Source organism: Artemia franciscana, chromosome 9 (genome assembly GCF_032884065.1).
Source record: "Artemia franciscana chromosome 9, ASM3288406v1, whole genome shotgun sequence".
In the NCBI taxonomy this organism is placed as follows: Eukaryota; Metazoa; Arthropoda; class Branchiopoda; order Anostraca; family Artemiidae; genus Artemia; species Artemia franciscana.
Window position 1 is genome coordinate 27,693,957 of NC_088871.1, and position 18,238 is coordinate 27,712,194.

General features: G+C 36.4%; 1 protein-coding gene across 10 annotated transcripts in view; it reads right to left on the reverse strand.

Annotated features, from left to right (window-relative positions):
• LOC136031218 (uncharacterized) overlaps nt 1-18,238 on the reverse strand; it is a 128,034-nt gene that overhangs the window by 37,935 nt on the left and 71,861 nt on the right. For 6 of the 10 annotated variants that reach the window (XM_065710604.1, XM_065710603.1, XM_065710610.1 and 3 more), the window contains exons 5-7: nt 14,222-14,341; nt 4,429-4,479; nt 1,038-1,146 (exon numbers count right to left, since the gene is read on the reverse strand). In XM_065710604.1, coding sequence (XP_065566676.1) covers nt 1,038-1,146; nt 4,429-4,479; nt 14,222-14,341 — 280 coding nt within the window. The remainder of the gene's footprint in view (nt 1-1,037; nt 1,147-4,428; nt 4,480-14,221; nt 14,342-18,238) is intronic. The other 4 variants (XM_065710607.1, XM_065710611.1, XM_065710606.1 and 1 more) reach the window with 1 other exon arrangement.

Genomic DNA, 18,238 nt, shown 5'->3' on the forward strand with positions numbered 1-18,238 from the left:
ATAATCTGTTAGCTCATCTAGGATAAGTGCATTTTGTTCATTATCAGGCGATGTATTATATTGTATTTGCGTTTTCTTTTCTTTTCCGTAGTCGGCTTTTCTTCGTTTTACTAGGTGGGCATATGTATAGTATGCAACCTTAATAACAGGGGGGGGGGAAGAAAATCGTCTAAAATTGAGGATTTCTGACGTAGGTTTCTTCAATAATAGTTATTCATTCCTTTACCTAAAAAAAAATGAGAATCGAATAAGAAGCGATAAACTCTATGAATCAAAGGAGTATCAAACCATTTTTCATGTTTTAAGTTTGATTCTTTTTTTTTCAATTAAATTTTTAACTTTCAATTAACTTCTTTAATTTTTTTTCTGAAAGGACTTCATGCTTAAACAAGGGCGTAATTAGGCTTAAAGACCGGATTTTTCCAAAAATACCCACATTGAACAGTGTTTTAGATAAAATTCATTTCCAGGGTAGTGTAGATGGGTAATGTAGAGGATGGCAGACAACCCAGTCTCCTGCTGGGGAGTTATGGCAACAAATTACGTTTTGGCACGAGAATTAAAGTATGTTAATAATGTATAATATCATTCCCAACCGCAGACCCTAGATAATTTACATCTGCTATTCTTGTGGAATCAGAGATGAAGAAAAGAGTATCCTTATAACAATACCTGATAAAGTTGATTATTATTGTATAAATTGTATTAAAAAAAGACTCCATACGTTTTCACCCTGTAGCCATATCCTGGAAAACAAAACAGTCCAAGTCTTTGGTCTTATAAGAAACTCCGTATCTTAACTCCTATTTTAGGCTAATTTCAGAGGCAGCAGATTTCGTCGCTATATTAAAGTTAAACAAATTTCAAGATATTCCATAAGGTTTATTACCTTATAAGAATAATATATTTATTACCTTATAAGATATTTAGAAATAATTCCGGATGAACATTACGAAAAAAATCCCTGAAAGATTTTGTGAAAATCATCTGCATCTAAAAGTTGGCATTACTGAAAAAGAAATTTAAAAAAAACTTACTTGGCAATTTGTGACACTGAGATAGGATTTGGAAACGATGACTCAATTATCTCCAAGACAATTGCCTCTGTAACTTCAATCAAATTGTCAGACTCGTAATCAACCATTTCTAAAAACAAACGATAGCTTATTGCTTTCATAAAAAAACAAATCGATAAAGTCTGATAGAGCCAGCTTGAACAAACCTTTGTTTCCTATGCGAGTAAAGCTTTCAGGAATGGATTGCTTTGCTACTTGCAATGCTTTAAATTTTCTGTGAGGGACACTTAACTCAACCTTGAGAAACAAAACACTTATTTCCTGAATTAGCCTTAGATTATTCTCCTCTCTGACGTTAGACTTTGGCAAGGCATTTTTAAGGACTTGAGTCATATTCTATATCCAACTGATGTGGTTTTTTTTCTCTCTCAAAGTTGGGAATTGTTTTCATGGAGTCTACAAGTCTAACAAGTAAATAAGGAGTTAAACTTGAAGTTTAGCCCCTTCCCAGACTATAATTCAGTCTGTTGATCTATTCCTGAAGTGCCATTAGAAAATTAAACAAGTAGTGAGACGTTCAGCACGTGGAGGAGGTAGAAACTTGAAAATAAACAGGCGTGAATTTGGGCTGTCGATCCATTCCTAAAAGTTTCCCTGACGTACCACAGGAGACATCCGAGTTATTGAGTTTTCAAATTAAACTACACTACCAATGCAGCTTAAAATATCAGTAATTTTAGAATATTACGAAATAGATGGTGATTAACGACTTTTTACATTGGTGCCAACAAGAAAAACGTGAGATTACAAGGAAGACGAAACTACCTATCTTGGACCGTCCTGACACGAAAGCTGAAACCCTCGTCGAAGCCCCAAAGGTGGTACCGTCTAGTCTGATTCAGTTTAAAGGGCCAAAGAGCTGTAGCATTATTTCAGCTAAAAATGGCCGTAAATATTAACACAAGAGCTTTTCACCCGTATATTCAATTTACAAATTATGCGAGCAAACGCTTGTTTTTGTTTTCCTTAGAAGTCTCATTTAATTCCGGATGTTTTACCCAACAAAACTAGCCTATGGGAAAGTTTAGATTTATCCAATCTCATTGAGATGCAAATACCATATCAAACTAAGAAGTTTTTTTTAGCGCTTATTCTTTACAGTCTTAAGATGATTGCAAGGAAAGAGCAAGATTCTACGGTTTTGAAACGCTAGTATAAAAGAGGAAATTTTGGTTTTCCAATATCTGTACACATGTAAACGCTTTAACCTTAGCCTTGATGACACTATATGATTCGATTTGATCCCATATTGTCAAGGAGTTCAAATCAGTTTTCAAAGTGCATGCAGTAATGATCTATAGGTGAATACCATAGGTTGTATTGATACTTTATAATTTTCTATTTAATTTAGAGGAAAATCGGTCGTTATATATTAATCAACGAAACTTATCAATGTCAATACGCTTCCATGGAGCAATCAACGATTGACGACTTGATGACACTATATGATTCGATTTTATCCCATATTGTCAAGGAGTTTAAATCAGTTTTCAAAGTGCATGCTGTAATGATCTATAGGTGAATACCATAGGTTGTATTGATACTTTATAATTTTCTATTTAATTTAGAGGAAAATCGGTCGTTATATATTAATCAACGAAACTTGTCAATACGCTTCCATGGAGCAATCAACGATTGACGACTTGGATACTTGAAGACTTGATGACACTATATGATTCGATTTGATCCCATATTGTCAAGGAGTTCAAATCAGTTTTCAAAGTGCATGCAGTAATGATCTATAGGTGAATACCATAGGTTGTATTGATACTTTATAATTTTCTATTTAATTTAGAGCAAAATCGGTCGTTATACATTAATCAACGAAACTTATCAATGTCAATACGCTTCCATGGAGCAATCAACGAAATCAGCGACTTTGTAACTTTGATACAAGAATTGCCAACAAAAAATAAAATAACTTGCATGCGACAATAAATGAGAATCGTCAACTTCGGAAGAAACCTCAATGAGGTGTGTTCTCTCAAGTTATGTAGCTCTTAAATACAACGTTCTATCGTTATTCCCTAACCGTAAACTCAAGCAAACGTGTGAAAAAAAATACAAAAATTATCAAAGAACAGCTTCTTTTGACATTTCTCTCTTACATGACGCTCATGCAGTCAATCATTTCAAAGCCATGCAAACTTGTCATTTTCTAGGCACAGCTGAAAAAATCGTATCCACAAAATAGCCTGAATGCCATGCGATCACAAATATAATTGCATGTGAACCACAGAGACTATTCATGATTATATATGATCTATGGGGCAAATTACATGATGTAGAATAGGGATGATCATAAAATATTTAAGATTTTTTTCTTTTTTAGAACCATTACTTGGAAAGCAAACGTAACTAAATTAAAATTTGAATTTTAATATGGATTTGAATGAAAATATAAGTTAATTTTAGTGCGACTAAAATTTGCAGCTTAATAGAGTAGCAAAATGTAAAACTTGATATTTCTCTTAAATTAACATAAATTTTAAATACTTGCTCAATTTTTTCAAAATTTATGGATATACCCAAATTTGGAATTGAACATGTTATCTTTTTGTGTCTACAGTTCTGCGAGAGACTGAAAAAAGACTTCCATTTCCTATATGAAAGAAATGTAGATAGACTTCCTTTATTCTTCCTTAAACCTTCAATTTTAAAAGAACACCGTCATAAACTTCCCAAACAAACGAAGGTAAAAAAAAATTCAAGATATTGCCACTTTTGTTCCAAACCATACCAAATCCACCAAGATATTTTAACATTTTGCAGCTCACAAGCATTTTTGGCCTTCATAAGGACAATGACACCCACATTCTAGCTAAAGGGTCTACTAAAGGAATAGGTAAACTCGATGAATATAAAGATAAAGGAAAAGACTCATCAGCTCCTAATTGAGAATAATGTAGTTGGTAAGAAACGAGTGGCGATTTTAATAAAATTTTCCCCGGATCAGACAAACAAAAACTAAGATTTTACAATTTTTTGATTTGACTACTTCAAAAGGAGATAATTTAAAAGGAAAAGCACTGGTCATTTGAGGGTAATGATGAAATAAGACAAAACCCGATTTAGATCTATGGAAAACCCAATGCAACACTGTGAATACGAGATATAATCCCTTCAAAAGCAAAACTACTTTAATGAATAATACAAAGAGAGAAATAAAAAAATAAAATAAAATAGATATCTGTCTTATTTACCGGCCTCCCCAAGGAATCAGATAGTATAGTAATGTGTTCTGGCACTTTCAGGTTAGCAATCAAAGGAACTTGAGAGGGTTAAATAGTAAAAAGAAGTGTACAAAAGGTGAAATCAATGCAGCTTAGCAGATAAGGTTAAACTGTCAAACCTTGTGAAGCCTGTTCAATCCCAATGTTTAGAAGTAGATAACCATACCTAGCTGAAATAAAAGAAACTTTCAACTTTTTCAGTTACTAAGACCAGTTTATCTTGATTTAGCTGTGAGAAATACTTGAGTAAGTTAAGGGAAAAGATGATAAACTTTGCTGTTTGTAAAAGCTGGTCCATTTCTCTCTCTTCCGGCTACCAGCCAAACAAATACAAGTTTAGATTAAAAAAAGTTTAGTCCTTTTTAGGGGAATCACCTTGTAAGTTATATTAGAAATGCAATATTTGTTTTTACAAGCCTTTTTATTGTTAATATGTAGAATTTGTAGTACCCACTCTATGATATCACTGTTTGCAGACGAAAATAGAAAAGCGAAACAAAAATACGGTTTATCAATGTAGAGCAAAAGGCCGACCTGTACAAGGATATCTGCTCACAGAAAAATATATCGGCTTGTCAGTATCTAACATACGGTTTTGCTTTTCAAAACTGAAAAAAAACGTTCATGCCTTACATTGTTTCCATTCAGCTTTATGTCGTTTGGTAATATTCATTAAAAAAATTCCTGAGCCCAGAGATAAATTTGATTCTATACTAGGAAGTTCACAAACAAGGAGAGAGGGGGAGGGGAGCGGACCCAGTCTGCTTAAAATACAAAGGTTTTTGCGATGTTTCAAATTTGCCTTAATTCCCATGTTTTTTTTATATATTTATGACGGTTTTGTCTTGTTATTTAAATGCCTGATTCTTATATATCTAATTTTTTTCTAAGATACAAATGAAAAAAATAGGCAGCGAATGTTCTAGAGTCATTATGTTCCAATGCTTCTCCTTTACAGGAAATAAAGAAGGCTGAAAAAGAAATTTCGGGATTTTTAGACTGTTGTTGATGACTAGTTGTTTCAGAAATTAATCAATCAATTTATTGTCAAAATATACAAAAGTATAATTTATACTTCTGGATAAGCGAGACGTAAGTAGCGACGAAGACCACACTGCCTTTCCATCACAAACACCAAAAACCAGAAAAACAATAGGGAATTCTTTACGCAAGACAATGGGAAACTAATTAGAATGAATATTTCGGGAAAAAATGATTTTAGTTACATTGATTGTACCTTGTTGTAAGTTTTTCTTCTTATATATTTATGTCTTGCTAAGGACGGCCCTTGGACATAGAGCCGAAATATTCATTCTGATTAGTTTCCCACTGTCTTGCGAAAAGAATTTCCTATTGCTCTTCTTATTTTTGGTGTTTATCATACTTCTGGCCGCACAATAGGCTGTATGGCCTGTATATGTAGGGGGAACAACTAAACAACTACCTTCAATTTTTTTTTAATTTTTAAAGATTCATTTTTGAGGGGTCGGCATAAATCTCAGTATAAATAGAACTTCTAGTTAACATTTCCGAACTGCAATGGTCTAAATAAAACTGTAATGAGCTTTTTCTACAATTAAACTTCAAGTATTAACAAAAAACAAGAGCTAAGAGCTCATATGGCACTTGTGACGAGGTCGGAAGAGCCAAGAGCTCATATGGTATGAGCTCTAGCAAAATTCTAGGAATCAAAAGATTGGTTTAAAAAGAAAATCAGAGGCTTAATGCCGGTCGGGATTTAAAAGAGTCACGAGATCCTTCTAAATATGAAAATTCATTTAGATCTGATCACCCATTCGTAAGTTAAAAATACCTAAATTTTTCTAATTTTTCCTCTCCCTTCAGCCCCCAAGATGGTCGAATCGGGGAAAACGACTTTATCAAGTCAATTTGTGCAGCTCCCTGACACGCCTACCAATTTTCATCGTCCTAGCACGTCCAGAAGCACCAAACTCGCCAAAGCACTGAACCCCACACCCAACTCCCCCAAAGAGAGCGGATCCAGTCCGGTTACGTTAATCACGTATCTATGACATTTGATTATTCTACCCACCAATTTTCATCCCGGTCTCTCCATTCTAAGCGTTTTCTAAGATTTCCGGTTTCGAAACCCAACTCCCACCGAAATCAACAGATCTGGTCGGGATTTGAAATAAGAGCTGTGAGACATGAGTTCCTTCTAAATATCAAATTCCATTAAGATCCGGTCACCCGTTCTTAAGTTAAAAATACCTCAATTTTTCTAATTTTTCCAAATTAACAACCCCCAGCTCCCCCAAAGAGAATGGAACCGTTCCAATTATATCAATCGCATATCTATAACTTGTGCTTATTCTTCCCATCAGGTTTCATCCCGATCTCTCCACTCCAAGTGTTTTCCAAGATTTCTGTTTCCCCCTCCAACCCTCTATGTCCCCGGTTCCGATTCGAACTGAAAATGGAGCATCTGAGACATAAGATTCGTCTATATCAAGTTTCATTAAGATCCGATCACCCATTCGTAAGATACCTCGATTTCCACGTTTTCTAAGAATTCCGGATTCCCCCTTCAACTCCCCCCAATGTCAACGGATCTCGTCAGGATTTAAAATGAGAGTTCTAAAGCACAAGATCCTTCTAAATATCAAATTTCATGAAGATCTGATCACCCGCTCGTAAGTTACAAATACCTCAGTTTTTCTAAAAAAATTTCCGAATTACCGCCCCCCCCACAACTCCACCAAAAAGAGCGGAACGAGTCCGGTTATGTCAATCAAGGATTTGTCCTTATTTTCCCCACCAAGTTTCATCCCGATCCCTCCACTCTACGCGTTTTCTAAGATTTTAGGTCCCCCCAACTCCACCCCAATGTCACCGGATCCGGTCGGGATTTAAAACAAGAGCTCTGAGACACGATATCCTTCCAGACATCAAATTTCATTAAGATCCGATCACTCCTTCGTAAGTAAAAAATTCCTCATTTTTTCTATTTTTCAGAATTACCCCCCCCCACTCCCCCAAAAAGAGCAGATCCGTTCCGGTAATGTCAATCACGAATCTTGGACTTCAAATTTCATTAAGATCCGATAAAATTTCAAATTTCATCAAACATCAAATTTCATTAAGATCCGATCACCCGTTCGTAAGTTAAAAATACCTCATTTTTTTTCTAATTTTTCCGATTTACCGTCCCCCCATTCGCCTCCAGATGGTAGAACCTGGGAAACGATAATTTCTAATTTAATCTGGTCTGGTTCCTGATACGCCTGCCAAGTTTCATCGTCCTAGCTTTCCTGGAAGTGCCTAGCTCCCCCAAAGAGAATGGATCCGTTCCAATTATGTCAATCACGTATCTATAACTTGTGATTATTCTTCCCATCAAGTTTCATCCCGATCTCTCCACTCTAAGTGTTTTCCAAGATTTCCGGTTTCCAAGATCCCTCAAACCCTCTATGTCCCCGGATCCGATTTAAATTAGAGCATCTGAGACATAAGATTCTTCTATATCAAGTTTCATTAAGATCTGATCACCCATTCGTAAGATACCTCGATTTCCACGTTTTACAAGAATTCTGGTTTCCCCCTCCAACTGCCCCCAATGTCACCGGATCTGGTCAGGATTTAAAATGAGAGTTCTAAAGCACAAGATCCTTCTAAATATCAAAGTTCATTAAGATCTGATCACCCGTTCATAACTTACAAATACCTCATTTTTTCTAATTTTTCCGAATTACTCCCCGCCCCCCAGCTCCACCAAACAGAGCAGATCCAGTCCGGTTATGTCAGTCACGTATCTTAGACTTGTGCTTATTCTTCCTGCCTAGTTTCATCCTGATCTCTCCGCTTTAAGCGTTTTCAAAGATTTCCGGTTCCCCCTCCACCCAATGACACTGGATCCAGTCGGTATTTAAAATAAGACATCTGAGTTACGAGCTCCTTCTAAATATGAAATTTCAATAAGATCCAGTTACCCCATTCGTAAGTTAAAAATACCTCATTTTTTCTAATTTTTCATAATTAAACCTCCCCCCCCCCCAAGAGAGCGGATCCGTTCCGGTTGTGTCAGTCACTTATCTAGGACTTGTGCTTATTTTCCCCACCAAGTTTCATCCCGATCCCTCCACTCTAAGCGTTATCCAAGATTTTAGGTCCCGCCTCCAACTCCCCAATGTCACCGGATCCGGTTGGGATTTAAAATAAGAGCTCTGAGACACGATATCCTTCCAAACATCAAATTTCATTAAGATCCGATCACTCCTTCATAAGTTAAAAATACCTTTATTTTTTCTAATTTTTCAGAATTAACCCCCCCCCCTCCAACTTTCCCAAAGAGAGCAGATCCGTTCCGGTAATGTCAATAAAGTATCTAGGACTTATGGTTATTTTCCCCATCAAGTTTCATCCCGATCCTTCCACTCTAAGCGTTTTCCAAGATTTAAGGCCCCCACCAACTCCCCCAAATGTCACAGGATCCAGTCAGTATTTAAAATAAGAGCTCTGAGACACGATATTCTTCCAAACATCAAATTTCATTAAGATCCCATCACCCGTTCGTAAGTTAAAAAATACCTCATTTTTTCTCATTTTTCCGATTTACCCCCCCCCCCCCCCCATTCCCCTCCAGATGGTAGAATTGGGAAAACGACAATTTCTGATTTAATCTGGTCTGGTTCCTGATACGCCTGACAACGTTTATCGTCCTAGCTTACCTGGAAGTGCCTAAACTAGCAAAACCGGGACAGACAGACAGACCGATAGACAGACCGACCGACCGACAGAATTTGCGATTTCTGTATGTCACTTGGTAGATACCAAGTGCCATGAAAATTAACAGAGATACTGTTAGTGAAAATCAGAAGAAATAAATAACAGATATCAACAGATCTGGTCGGGATTTGAAATAAGAGCTCTGAGACATGAGTTCCTTCTAAATATCAAATTTCATTAAGATCCGGTCACCCGTTCTTAAGTTAAAAATACCTGAATTTTTCTAATTTTTCCAAATTAACAACCCCCAGCTCCCCCAAAGAGAATGGATCCGTTCCAATTATGTCAATCACGTATCTATTACTTGTGATTATTCTTCCCATCAAGTTTCATCCCGATCTCTCCACTCTAAGTGTTTTCCAAGATTTTTGTTTCGCCCGTCCAACCCTCTATGTTCCCGGATCCGATTCGAATTGGAGCATCTGAGACATAAGATTCTTCTATATCAAGTTTCATTAAGATCCGATCACCCATTCGTAAGATACCTCGATTTCCACGTTTTCCAAGAATTCCGGTTTCCCCTCCAACTCCTCCCAATGTCACCGGATCTGGTCGGGACTTAAAATGAGAGTTCTTAGTTCTTAAATGAGAGTTCTTAAAATGAGAGTTCGGGTCTTAAAATGAGAGAGCACAAGATCCTCTAAATATCAAATTCAATTAGGATCTGATCACCCGTTCATAAGTTACAAATACCTCATTTTTTCTAATTTTTCCGAATTATTCCCCCTCCCAACTCTACTAAACAGAGCGGATCCGTCCGGTTATGTCAGTCATGTATCTTAGACTTGTGCTTATTCTTCCCGCCGAGTTTCATCCTGATATCTCCGCTTTAAGCGTTTTCAAAGATTTCCGGTTTTCCCTCCACCCAATGACACTGGATCCAGTCGGGATTTAAAATAATATATCTGAGTTACGAGGTCCTTCTAAATATGAAATTTCATTCAGACCCGATCACTCCTTCTTAAGTTAAAAATACCTCATTTTTTCTAATTTTTCAGAATTACCCCCCCCCCAGAGAGCGGATCCGTTCCGGTTATGTCAATCACTTATCTAGGATTTGTGCTTATTTTCCCCACCAAGTTTCATCCCGATCCCTTCACTCTAAGCGCTATCCAAGACTTTAGGTCCCCCCAACTCCCCCCCCCCCCAATGTCACCAGATCCGTCGGGATTTAAAATAAGAGCTCTGAGACACGATTTTCTTCCAAACATCAAATTTCATTAAGATCCGATCACTCCTTCGTAAGTTAAAAATACTTTATTTTTTCTAATTTTTTAGGATTACCCCCCCCCCCCCCCAAAGAGAGCAGATCCGTTCCGGTAATGTCAATAACGTATCTAAGACTTGTGGTTATTTTCCCCATCAAGTTTCATCTCGATCCCTCCACTCTAAGCATTTTCCAAGATTTTAGGCCCTGCCCCCTAAATCCCCCCAATGTCACCAGATCTGGTCGGGATGTAAAATGAGAGCTCTGAGACACGATATCCTTCCAAACATCAAACTTCATTAAGATCCGATCACCCGTTCGTAAGTTAAAAAATACTTCATTTTTTCTCATTTTTCTCATTTACCCCCCCCCCCCCCCACTCCCCTCCAGATGGTTGAATCGGGGAAATATATATATATATATATATATATATATATATATATATATATATATATATATATACAAAATTTGTGATTGAAGCGTTTTGAATTCGATCAGTTGTTTTCATAATATTGGCTATAGATCCGTCACTAGCAAAATTAGATACTCGCTCTAATGGAACATGTGACGCAATTTGTGAAATATGTACTTAACATATTTTAGCTTTGGATTATAGTCTGACGTTAGTGTCAGGTTTACAGCCAGCAGGCTCAAAAATGGTTAAAATACAATACCAGGAGAAAAAAAAAATGCAAACAATAATAGATAGTATACAACACTCTTTAGTAAGTCAAAGACATGGCGTAGGAAACTGGTCAGTTTAATTACGTAGTTTATACATTTAATTATGCTTCAGTGATTTTCTCACCCCAATAAAAAAATGCTTGACATATTCCGATAGCTATTGCATGGATGTATGACAGGTATATTGGCTGGATGAGACACGCAAAATCTGGTTATCACTAACAAACCAACGGCAATCACGAAAACCGAAGAAGAAAAAACATTAGATAAACATGTTTTTTTTCATGATTAAATTTCATGCGGGTGAACTCTGTTTTATTTTTGAGCTTCGAAGAACTTTGGTTCAAATAGGCTCTTAGTGCATTACGAGTATAATGTAAGTTTCATTATTTTCAGTGAAAAAAACCCTTTTATCTCTAATATCTAAACTACATTATTTTAGCCTCTCTAAGCTCATTTCTATATTAAGAAAAATCTCATTATACAATTTAAATAGGCTCAGTATCCAATATCAGAAGTTATTGTTCATTTTCTAAATGAACTTGTATTGTTCCTTGACTGTAGGAACAAAAATGGCACCGTCACCCTAATATTAAACTATTAATATCAGTTAGAGAGGCACCTAGGAATATTAGTTAAAAGGTCTTGAGTTTGGTAAAAAGAGGAGGGGTTTATACAAGATGTATTTGAACGATAGATGATAAGAGAATAAGAAGACTAAAAGGAAAACATAGAATGAGTTAAAATATGAATTACGGAGGTGTGAAGTGGAAGTCATGGACAAAATCTCTAAAGATCTGGAAGATGTAGCCACAGCAACACAGCATAATGGTAAAATGTTGTTGGTATTAGAAAACAACTGAGAGGGAATAGTCAATATGGATTTGTCACAGTTAACGATAAAAGTGGGGCTTCAATTAATGATAAGGAAAGAGTTAAAAAGAGATGGACGGAACATTTTGAGAATGCACTAAACCGTGACAAAGCTATAGAAGATGATATAGAAAAGGATGAAAAGGTATGTGATGATTATGGAAGTGAAAGAAGATTTATTTTGCGAGGAAGAATTAGAGGCAGTATTAAAAAAGGATTAAAAAATCATATTGCCCCAGGTAATGATAGTGTGGTAAATAAGTTTTTGAATTATGGTGGCTATGAAGTTAGAGATAAATTACTGAGCATTATCAATACAATATTTTGAAAAGGGAAAGTATCTAGCGATTTTAGAAAAACTTTAATTATACCCCTTTATTAGAAAGGTGATAAGAGTAAATGCAGTAATTGTAAACGCATTAGCTTGGTTTCTGTAGGAAGTAAATTACTTAGTACGATGACGCTATTTAGACTTAGGAATGCTAGATATCTTTTAAGAGAAGAATAGCTTAATTTTAAGAAGGAGAGAGGATGCGTCGACCAAATTTTCAATCTTAGATTAATAAGTGAGAACTACCTGAGTCATCAAACACCTTTAGTCCTCAGTTTTACAGGTTACAGACAAGCATTTAGCCGATAGGAGAACTTTAGCACAGGTCCTATCCTTGTATGGTATACCACATAAATACATTAAAGTAATTGGTGCTATGAAAGAGAACAAAGTTACTGATGTTAAGTAGGAAATAAGATTAGTAACTCGTTTCTTATTGAATCAGGATTTAAGCAAAACTACTTTTATTTCTATTTAAATGGATCATTGTGATGAGCTTAGTCCTAAGAAAGACGACAAAGACTATGGGAGAGCATTGAATCAAGTGGGAAAGTAAAAATCTCAGGGACTTAGATTATTCTGATTATTTGAGTGTCCTAGATAAAAATGAACGATTTTTCGAAAGTTCTGACACTTCAGGGTACTGGAACAGAATTGAAATTTAATGCTAAATAAATGAAGGCGAAGAGGTGATGTTGGGGAACGAGAAGATCGATCAAGTAGATAGCTTCACCTGCCTAGGTAGTATTAATAGTAAAGGTGGTGGATGCAGTGAGGATGTTAATAGTAGAATAGTCAAGGCCAAGGGAGTTTTTCACAGTTAAAAAAAAAAAGCTTACAAGAATAGCTCAGAAAAAAAGTTTAAAAGAATTAGAAGAATAGTTTTGAAACTTCAGGAGACAAATAAGGATTTGTTAGATGTTTTCCAGAGAAATACTAAGCTGCATGTGATTTTTCCCCACTCTCTAGGGCTATAATGAGGATAAAGGTTCAGATGGTTAGGACACGTTTTGTAGATGAAGAATGACAGATTGCCAAAGATAGTCATTTTCGACCAACCATCTTAGGGCCAAATGAAAAGGAGGTTAGCTCTCCATGGGGTTAGAAGAGGTTGTAAGAAAGAATTTAAAGGAAATTAGAACCTCTTGGAGAGTATAAAGAGAGAAGCTTTGAATAGATTAGGATGGAAGAGATGCAGGGATAGCGGTGTTGTCCTCAAGCGGCTTGGTGCTGCAGTGACTTGTTAGTAGTAGTAGTAGTAGTTGTACTAACTCCTATAAATTTTAGAACCATACATAGGTGAAAGAGGTCGGAAGGAATGGAGCTGTATGGGTCGGATGTACGACTATACTCCTACTCCGCCAATAAGTTCATTGTTTGGTCACGATTTTTAAACTCCCCGTGAATTCTTTAGACCATCCACAGTCAGTGAACCCTTCAGAGATAGTGGGAGACAGGCAGAGCGAGAGAGGAATACTCTAACAAGATGGGAAGATTGAAGTTAGTAACGGCTGCCAAGATGATGTCCAAGAGTTCCCCCCCCTCGGATGTATAAAGCACCAGTCGTGGTGCACAAAAAGACCCCTTGAGGAGCAATCGGGGGTGGGGGAAAAGTTCGCTTGCTAGTACCAGTTCTGAGGATAATTTGCCGCTCATGGCCGGCGAGTGATGGGCACTCTTTCCTCTCCTTTGGTGGACGAGTGTTGCCTGTCCAAGTCAGTATGAAACTGGAAGGCGGGGTTTTAGGAAAGGGGGGAAACAATGGCTGAGACCTTTACACACCTAAAAAGGCTCTTCAGCAAAGCAAAAAAAGAGTAAAGCAAGACCTATTTCAAAATACTTCGCCAGAAGAGGAACCAATAGTCGAATGGCTATTAGTACTCTACTATAATTATTATATTTATATATTCTTTAAGGAGGTGTGGACGCAATGAGTCTTTGTGGGCCAAGGCCCGACTTAGCTTTGTCGGTCCAATAATGATGATAATGTGAAAGTCCACTTAATGCATCGAGAAAAAAAAAATACCAAGAAAAAAACATAGACTGAAAGAATGCAACCGTTAAAACTTACGAACTAGAAAAGAACTGCGCTCAACCGGTTCCAGGTGACGGAGTTCAACTTCAACTTTCTGAATCTGAGGATATTTAGTTTGCATCAATTTCATGATCTTCTTGATGAATCCAACATAATCTATAAAAAGAAAAGAGATTGCAGACCAAAGCTTGTACGAAGTTTAAACTTTAATTCAGCAAAGTTACAATTAACAGAGCGTGTCCTGTGAGAACTTAAACGCTCATACGATGATTAATTATTCGATACAAAAGGAGATTGTGGACCACCTAAGCCCCCGTCTCTATCGAATATTATAATTAATACAGCGTGTCATGAGCAGTATAAAAACTGAACTATTAGTATTAGAGCATTACAATTTTAAAATAACTGATAATGACATGCAAACACCCAGAGGCGTTTTTTTAGGGGGGGGGGAGGCAAGGGATGGCAGTTGCCCCCAAATAATTTTGAGAATTTTTTTATATATATCCTATGTTCCTCGACTCTCTGGATGGAGATTCCTATTGCTCCCCCCCCCCAATAAAATGCCAGAGCTACGCCTCTGTACAGATATTATGGAACAAATGCGTCACCGCCTGGCAGTATGATCTCTGAAACGGAAAAATAATTTGACTTGCTACTTGATAGTTTTAAGGCGATTGACAGTCTCAAATATCTCGCTCGTTCCCATTTCGTCCCTAATCAGGAGAAAAATATTATCTTGGAAAAAATTGGGGTAAAGCAAAAAATTAAAAGGAAGTAAAACAGAATCCATTACCATCCCTCTCAAAGAAAAAGCAAAATTTTGCTTTTAAGTAAATCGGCTTGAAAGCTATGATACATAGTTCTAGGACATGTTGAAATTGATGGTACATTTTTAATCTCCTTCTTTGGTACATTTTATCGTCTTTCTTTTCTCAAATCGTCCTTCTCAAATTTTAATCATATCTCGCTTTATAGAGTTTTGATTTCTATTATCTAACGTCATTCCTTACTCGTCATTTGTTTTCATGACTGATTCAATAAAAGCTACTAAGTGAAAGAGTAGAAAAGAAAAAATGTCTTAAAAATAAGAATTAATCACAAAATGTGGACACTATGATAGCCTAAAGGAGGAAACGCATTGACAAGTGTGATTGAATAACAGCTTAGTACTGCATATATGTCTTGAAAATGCTTCTAAGGGTGCTATTCAATCAAAGCCTTGTGGTGAGTCCTTCAAGTTAAGATAAAAAGCTTTTTAATTTTGGTGATTAGACTGGATATAAAACTAGTGACATAAAGGGTAATTGATCTATCTAGCGTTACCAGCAATATTTCAAAAAGAATTTAAAAATAAATTTATGTATAGATAGATAGATAGATAGGTGTATTTCAAAAACCCATGGGCCATATAGACACAAAAATATAAATAAATAACAAACAATCGAGGAAATTAACAACAGTACGAACTACAAACACGCACAAAAAACAGAATTCAACGCAAAAAGTGCCTAATCTAACAACAAAAGAAAATAGTCATATAAAACTTTTTCTTCTTATCAAGGATTTATCTATATATACTCCCACTCGAAATATTGTGGTTGGGTTACTATTTTGTAGAATACCCGGAAGCATCAAATTAATCCCATGCAAATAAATTTCCCGTAAATCCAAGAGCACCGGGCATTTCCGGAGAAAATGATCCAAGTCTTCATCATCATCATTACAAAGAAGACAAACATACCGCCTATCAGGACCAACTATCATTTTATTTTTGTCGAAAGTTTTTTGCCTGTTCTGGATTGGAAGACAATTCGCCCTAAGCTGAATCCAACGACGTAGAATCATAGCCGGTAAAAAAAATTTAAAATAAACTTCCTCTCCAAAACTAGGTTTCGCCTGATTATAATGTTGTAGGGTTGTAGAATCTAAAACCAGCCCTTGCCAATGCTGAATTTCCTGACTCTCTAATATAAATCGTACCTGGCTTTCTAAATTTGTTGGTACATCACTAGAGCAAAGACCATTATTCCATAAATCAGGCATTCCTACTTTTTCTAGTAATGATTTAATTTGGGATGGCCACGAGGTTTTTAAACCACATTTCAACATCTCTTCATATGCCGCTCTTACTAGTCTATCTTCATTACTCTTAGTTAACTTCAACCAGAATCTAAGCATTAAAATATACCTACGTAGCTTTAAAGAAAACAGGCCCATATCACCTTTCAGAAACATGTCATACACAGCGCTGCTGTATCATTGAAACTTTTAAACAAGCTAATTTGATTAGAAAATAAAAGTTATGTATATACTATTATAGGCAGCGCATCAGTGCTGCCTAAGTAAAGAATGATGTTGGCATAATCTATTATCTATTTGTTTTTTGGTTTCAGACCAGGGCCCTTCGTATACAAGGAATTGTCATAAAAACTTCAAAAGGGGCTCATTCAATTGGAAATTAAAATTTTTAGCGCCCTTTCTAAGAATTAAAAGGGATTGGAGAGCAGCCAGCCCCCCCCCACCCCACAACCATCATTTCCTCCAACACATTCAATAAAAATTTTGAGATACCCATTTTATTTAATATAGTTCAAAGGTTCACTAATTATGTCTTAAGAGATGAAAGCAACCCTCAGCCCTCAGGGCAAGGGCTAAAAGTTATACTAGTTACCCATTATTAACATATAAAGTTTTTATGGAAGAGGTGGTGGTATAAACTTCGCACGGGGGCTCATTACATTGAAAATCAGAAGTTCTAGAGCCCTTTTTGAGAGTCAAAAGTGACCGGAGGGCAGCTAGCCCCCCCCCCCAATTTCCTCTTTTCTTCAAATCCATCCAATAGAAAATTTAAGATAGCCATTTTATTCAAAATAGTTCAAAGATCATATGACAAGGTTCTTGGGATTGAAATAAACCACCAGAGCCTGAAGGCAGGGGTTGTAAGTTATTCCCCTGGGGCATATAAAGTGAAATAGGTAGTTGTAAAATCTACGGATGGGCTCATTTGATTTGAAAGTCGGAAGACCAAAAGGAAGCATTTGAATGCTAATGCTGCTACTAGTGCAATTAATACTACTAGTAGTACTACTAATACTAATATTACTACTACTTTGACTACTACTAAAACTAGGACTAAGGGTATAGAGGCAAAATTTTCAGGGGATTGTTAGGCGGGAAGGTGAATTCAATCACAGCAACCGTCTGCATGCAGGTTGTAGGAGGGGAATATCAGCAATAGTTTAGAAACAGTTTTTTGTGTGAAGTTGAAACTTCAACTTCATGTTGTGGGGGATGTTGAACTAACCTAAAGACAACTTATGCATCCTAATGCTACTGCTTCTAATCATACTACTACTATTAAACATAAAGCTACTACTATTAATTCTACAGCAACTACTACTCCTGCAACTACAATTACTACAGTTGCTACTACTACTGCTACTAGAGCAAAGAGTATTAAGGTGAATATTTCGGACAATATTGAGACTATATCGTACTGAATCGAAGCAAACTATGCAAACACAGGTTGTTAAGAGGACGTGTCTGCAATGTTTCAGCAATGGTTGATGATATAACGCTTTAATTTGAAGCTTGATCAATTAAGTAGAAGCTTTAAAGGAGTATTTAGACGGATGTAAAAACTATATCAAAACGAACTCAGGGCATGTAGATTGTCAAAAGGACGACAAAACAATATCTCAGGAGCGGCTTTCATTATTAAATTAGACCTTTAAGGGCAGGTTAAGGCGGATTTTGAACTAGCCAGAAGATACTATTGATACTACTTCTACGGTTACTGTAACTAATAACGCTAAGGGTATTAAGGTGAAACGTTTAGGGAACGTTTAGGGGGAGTTTCAACTAAACGGAGACTATATGTATGCAGGCTTTCAAAAGGGCATATAAACCATGTCATACACAGCGCTGCTGTATCATTGAAACTTTTAAACAAGCTAATTTGATTAGAAATTAAAAGTTATAGTGCCCTTTTTAAGAGTTAAAAGTGATTGGAGGGCAAACAGCCCTCCTCCTTCGCCCAAGATTTTGCAA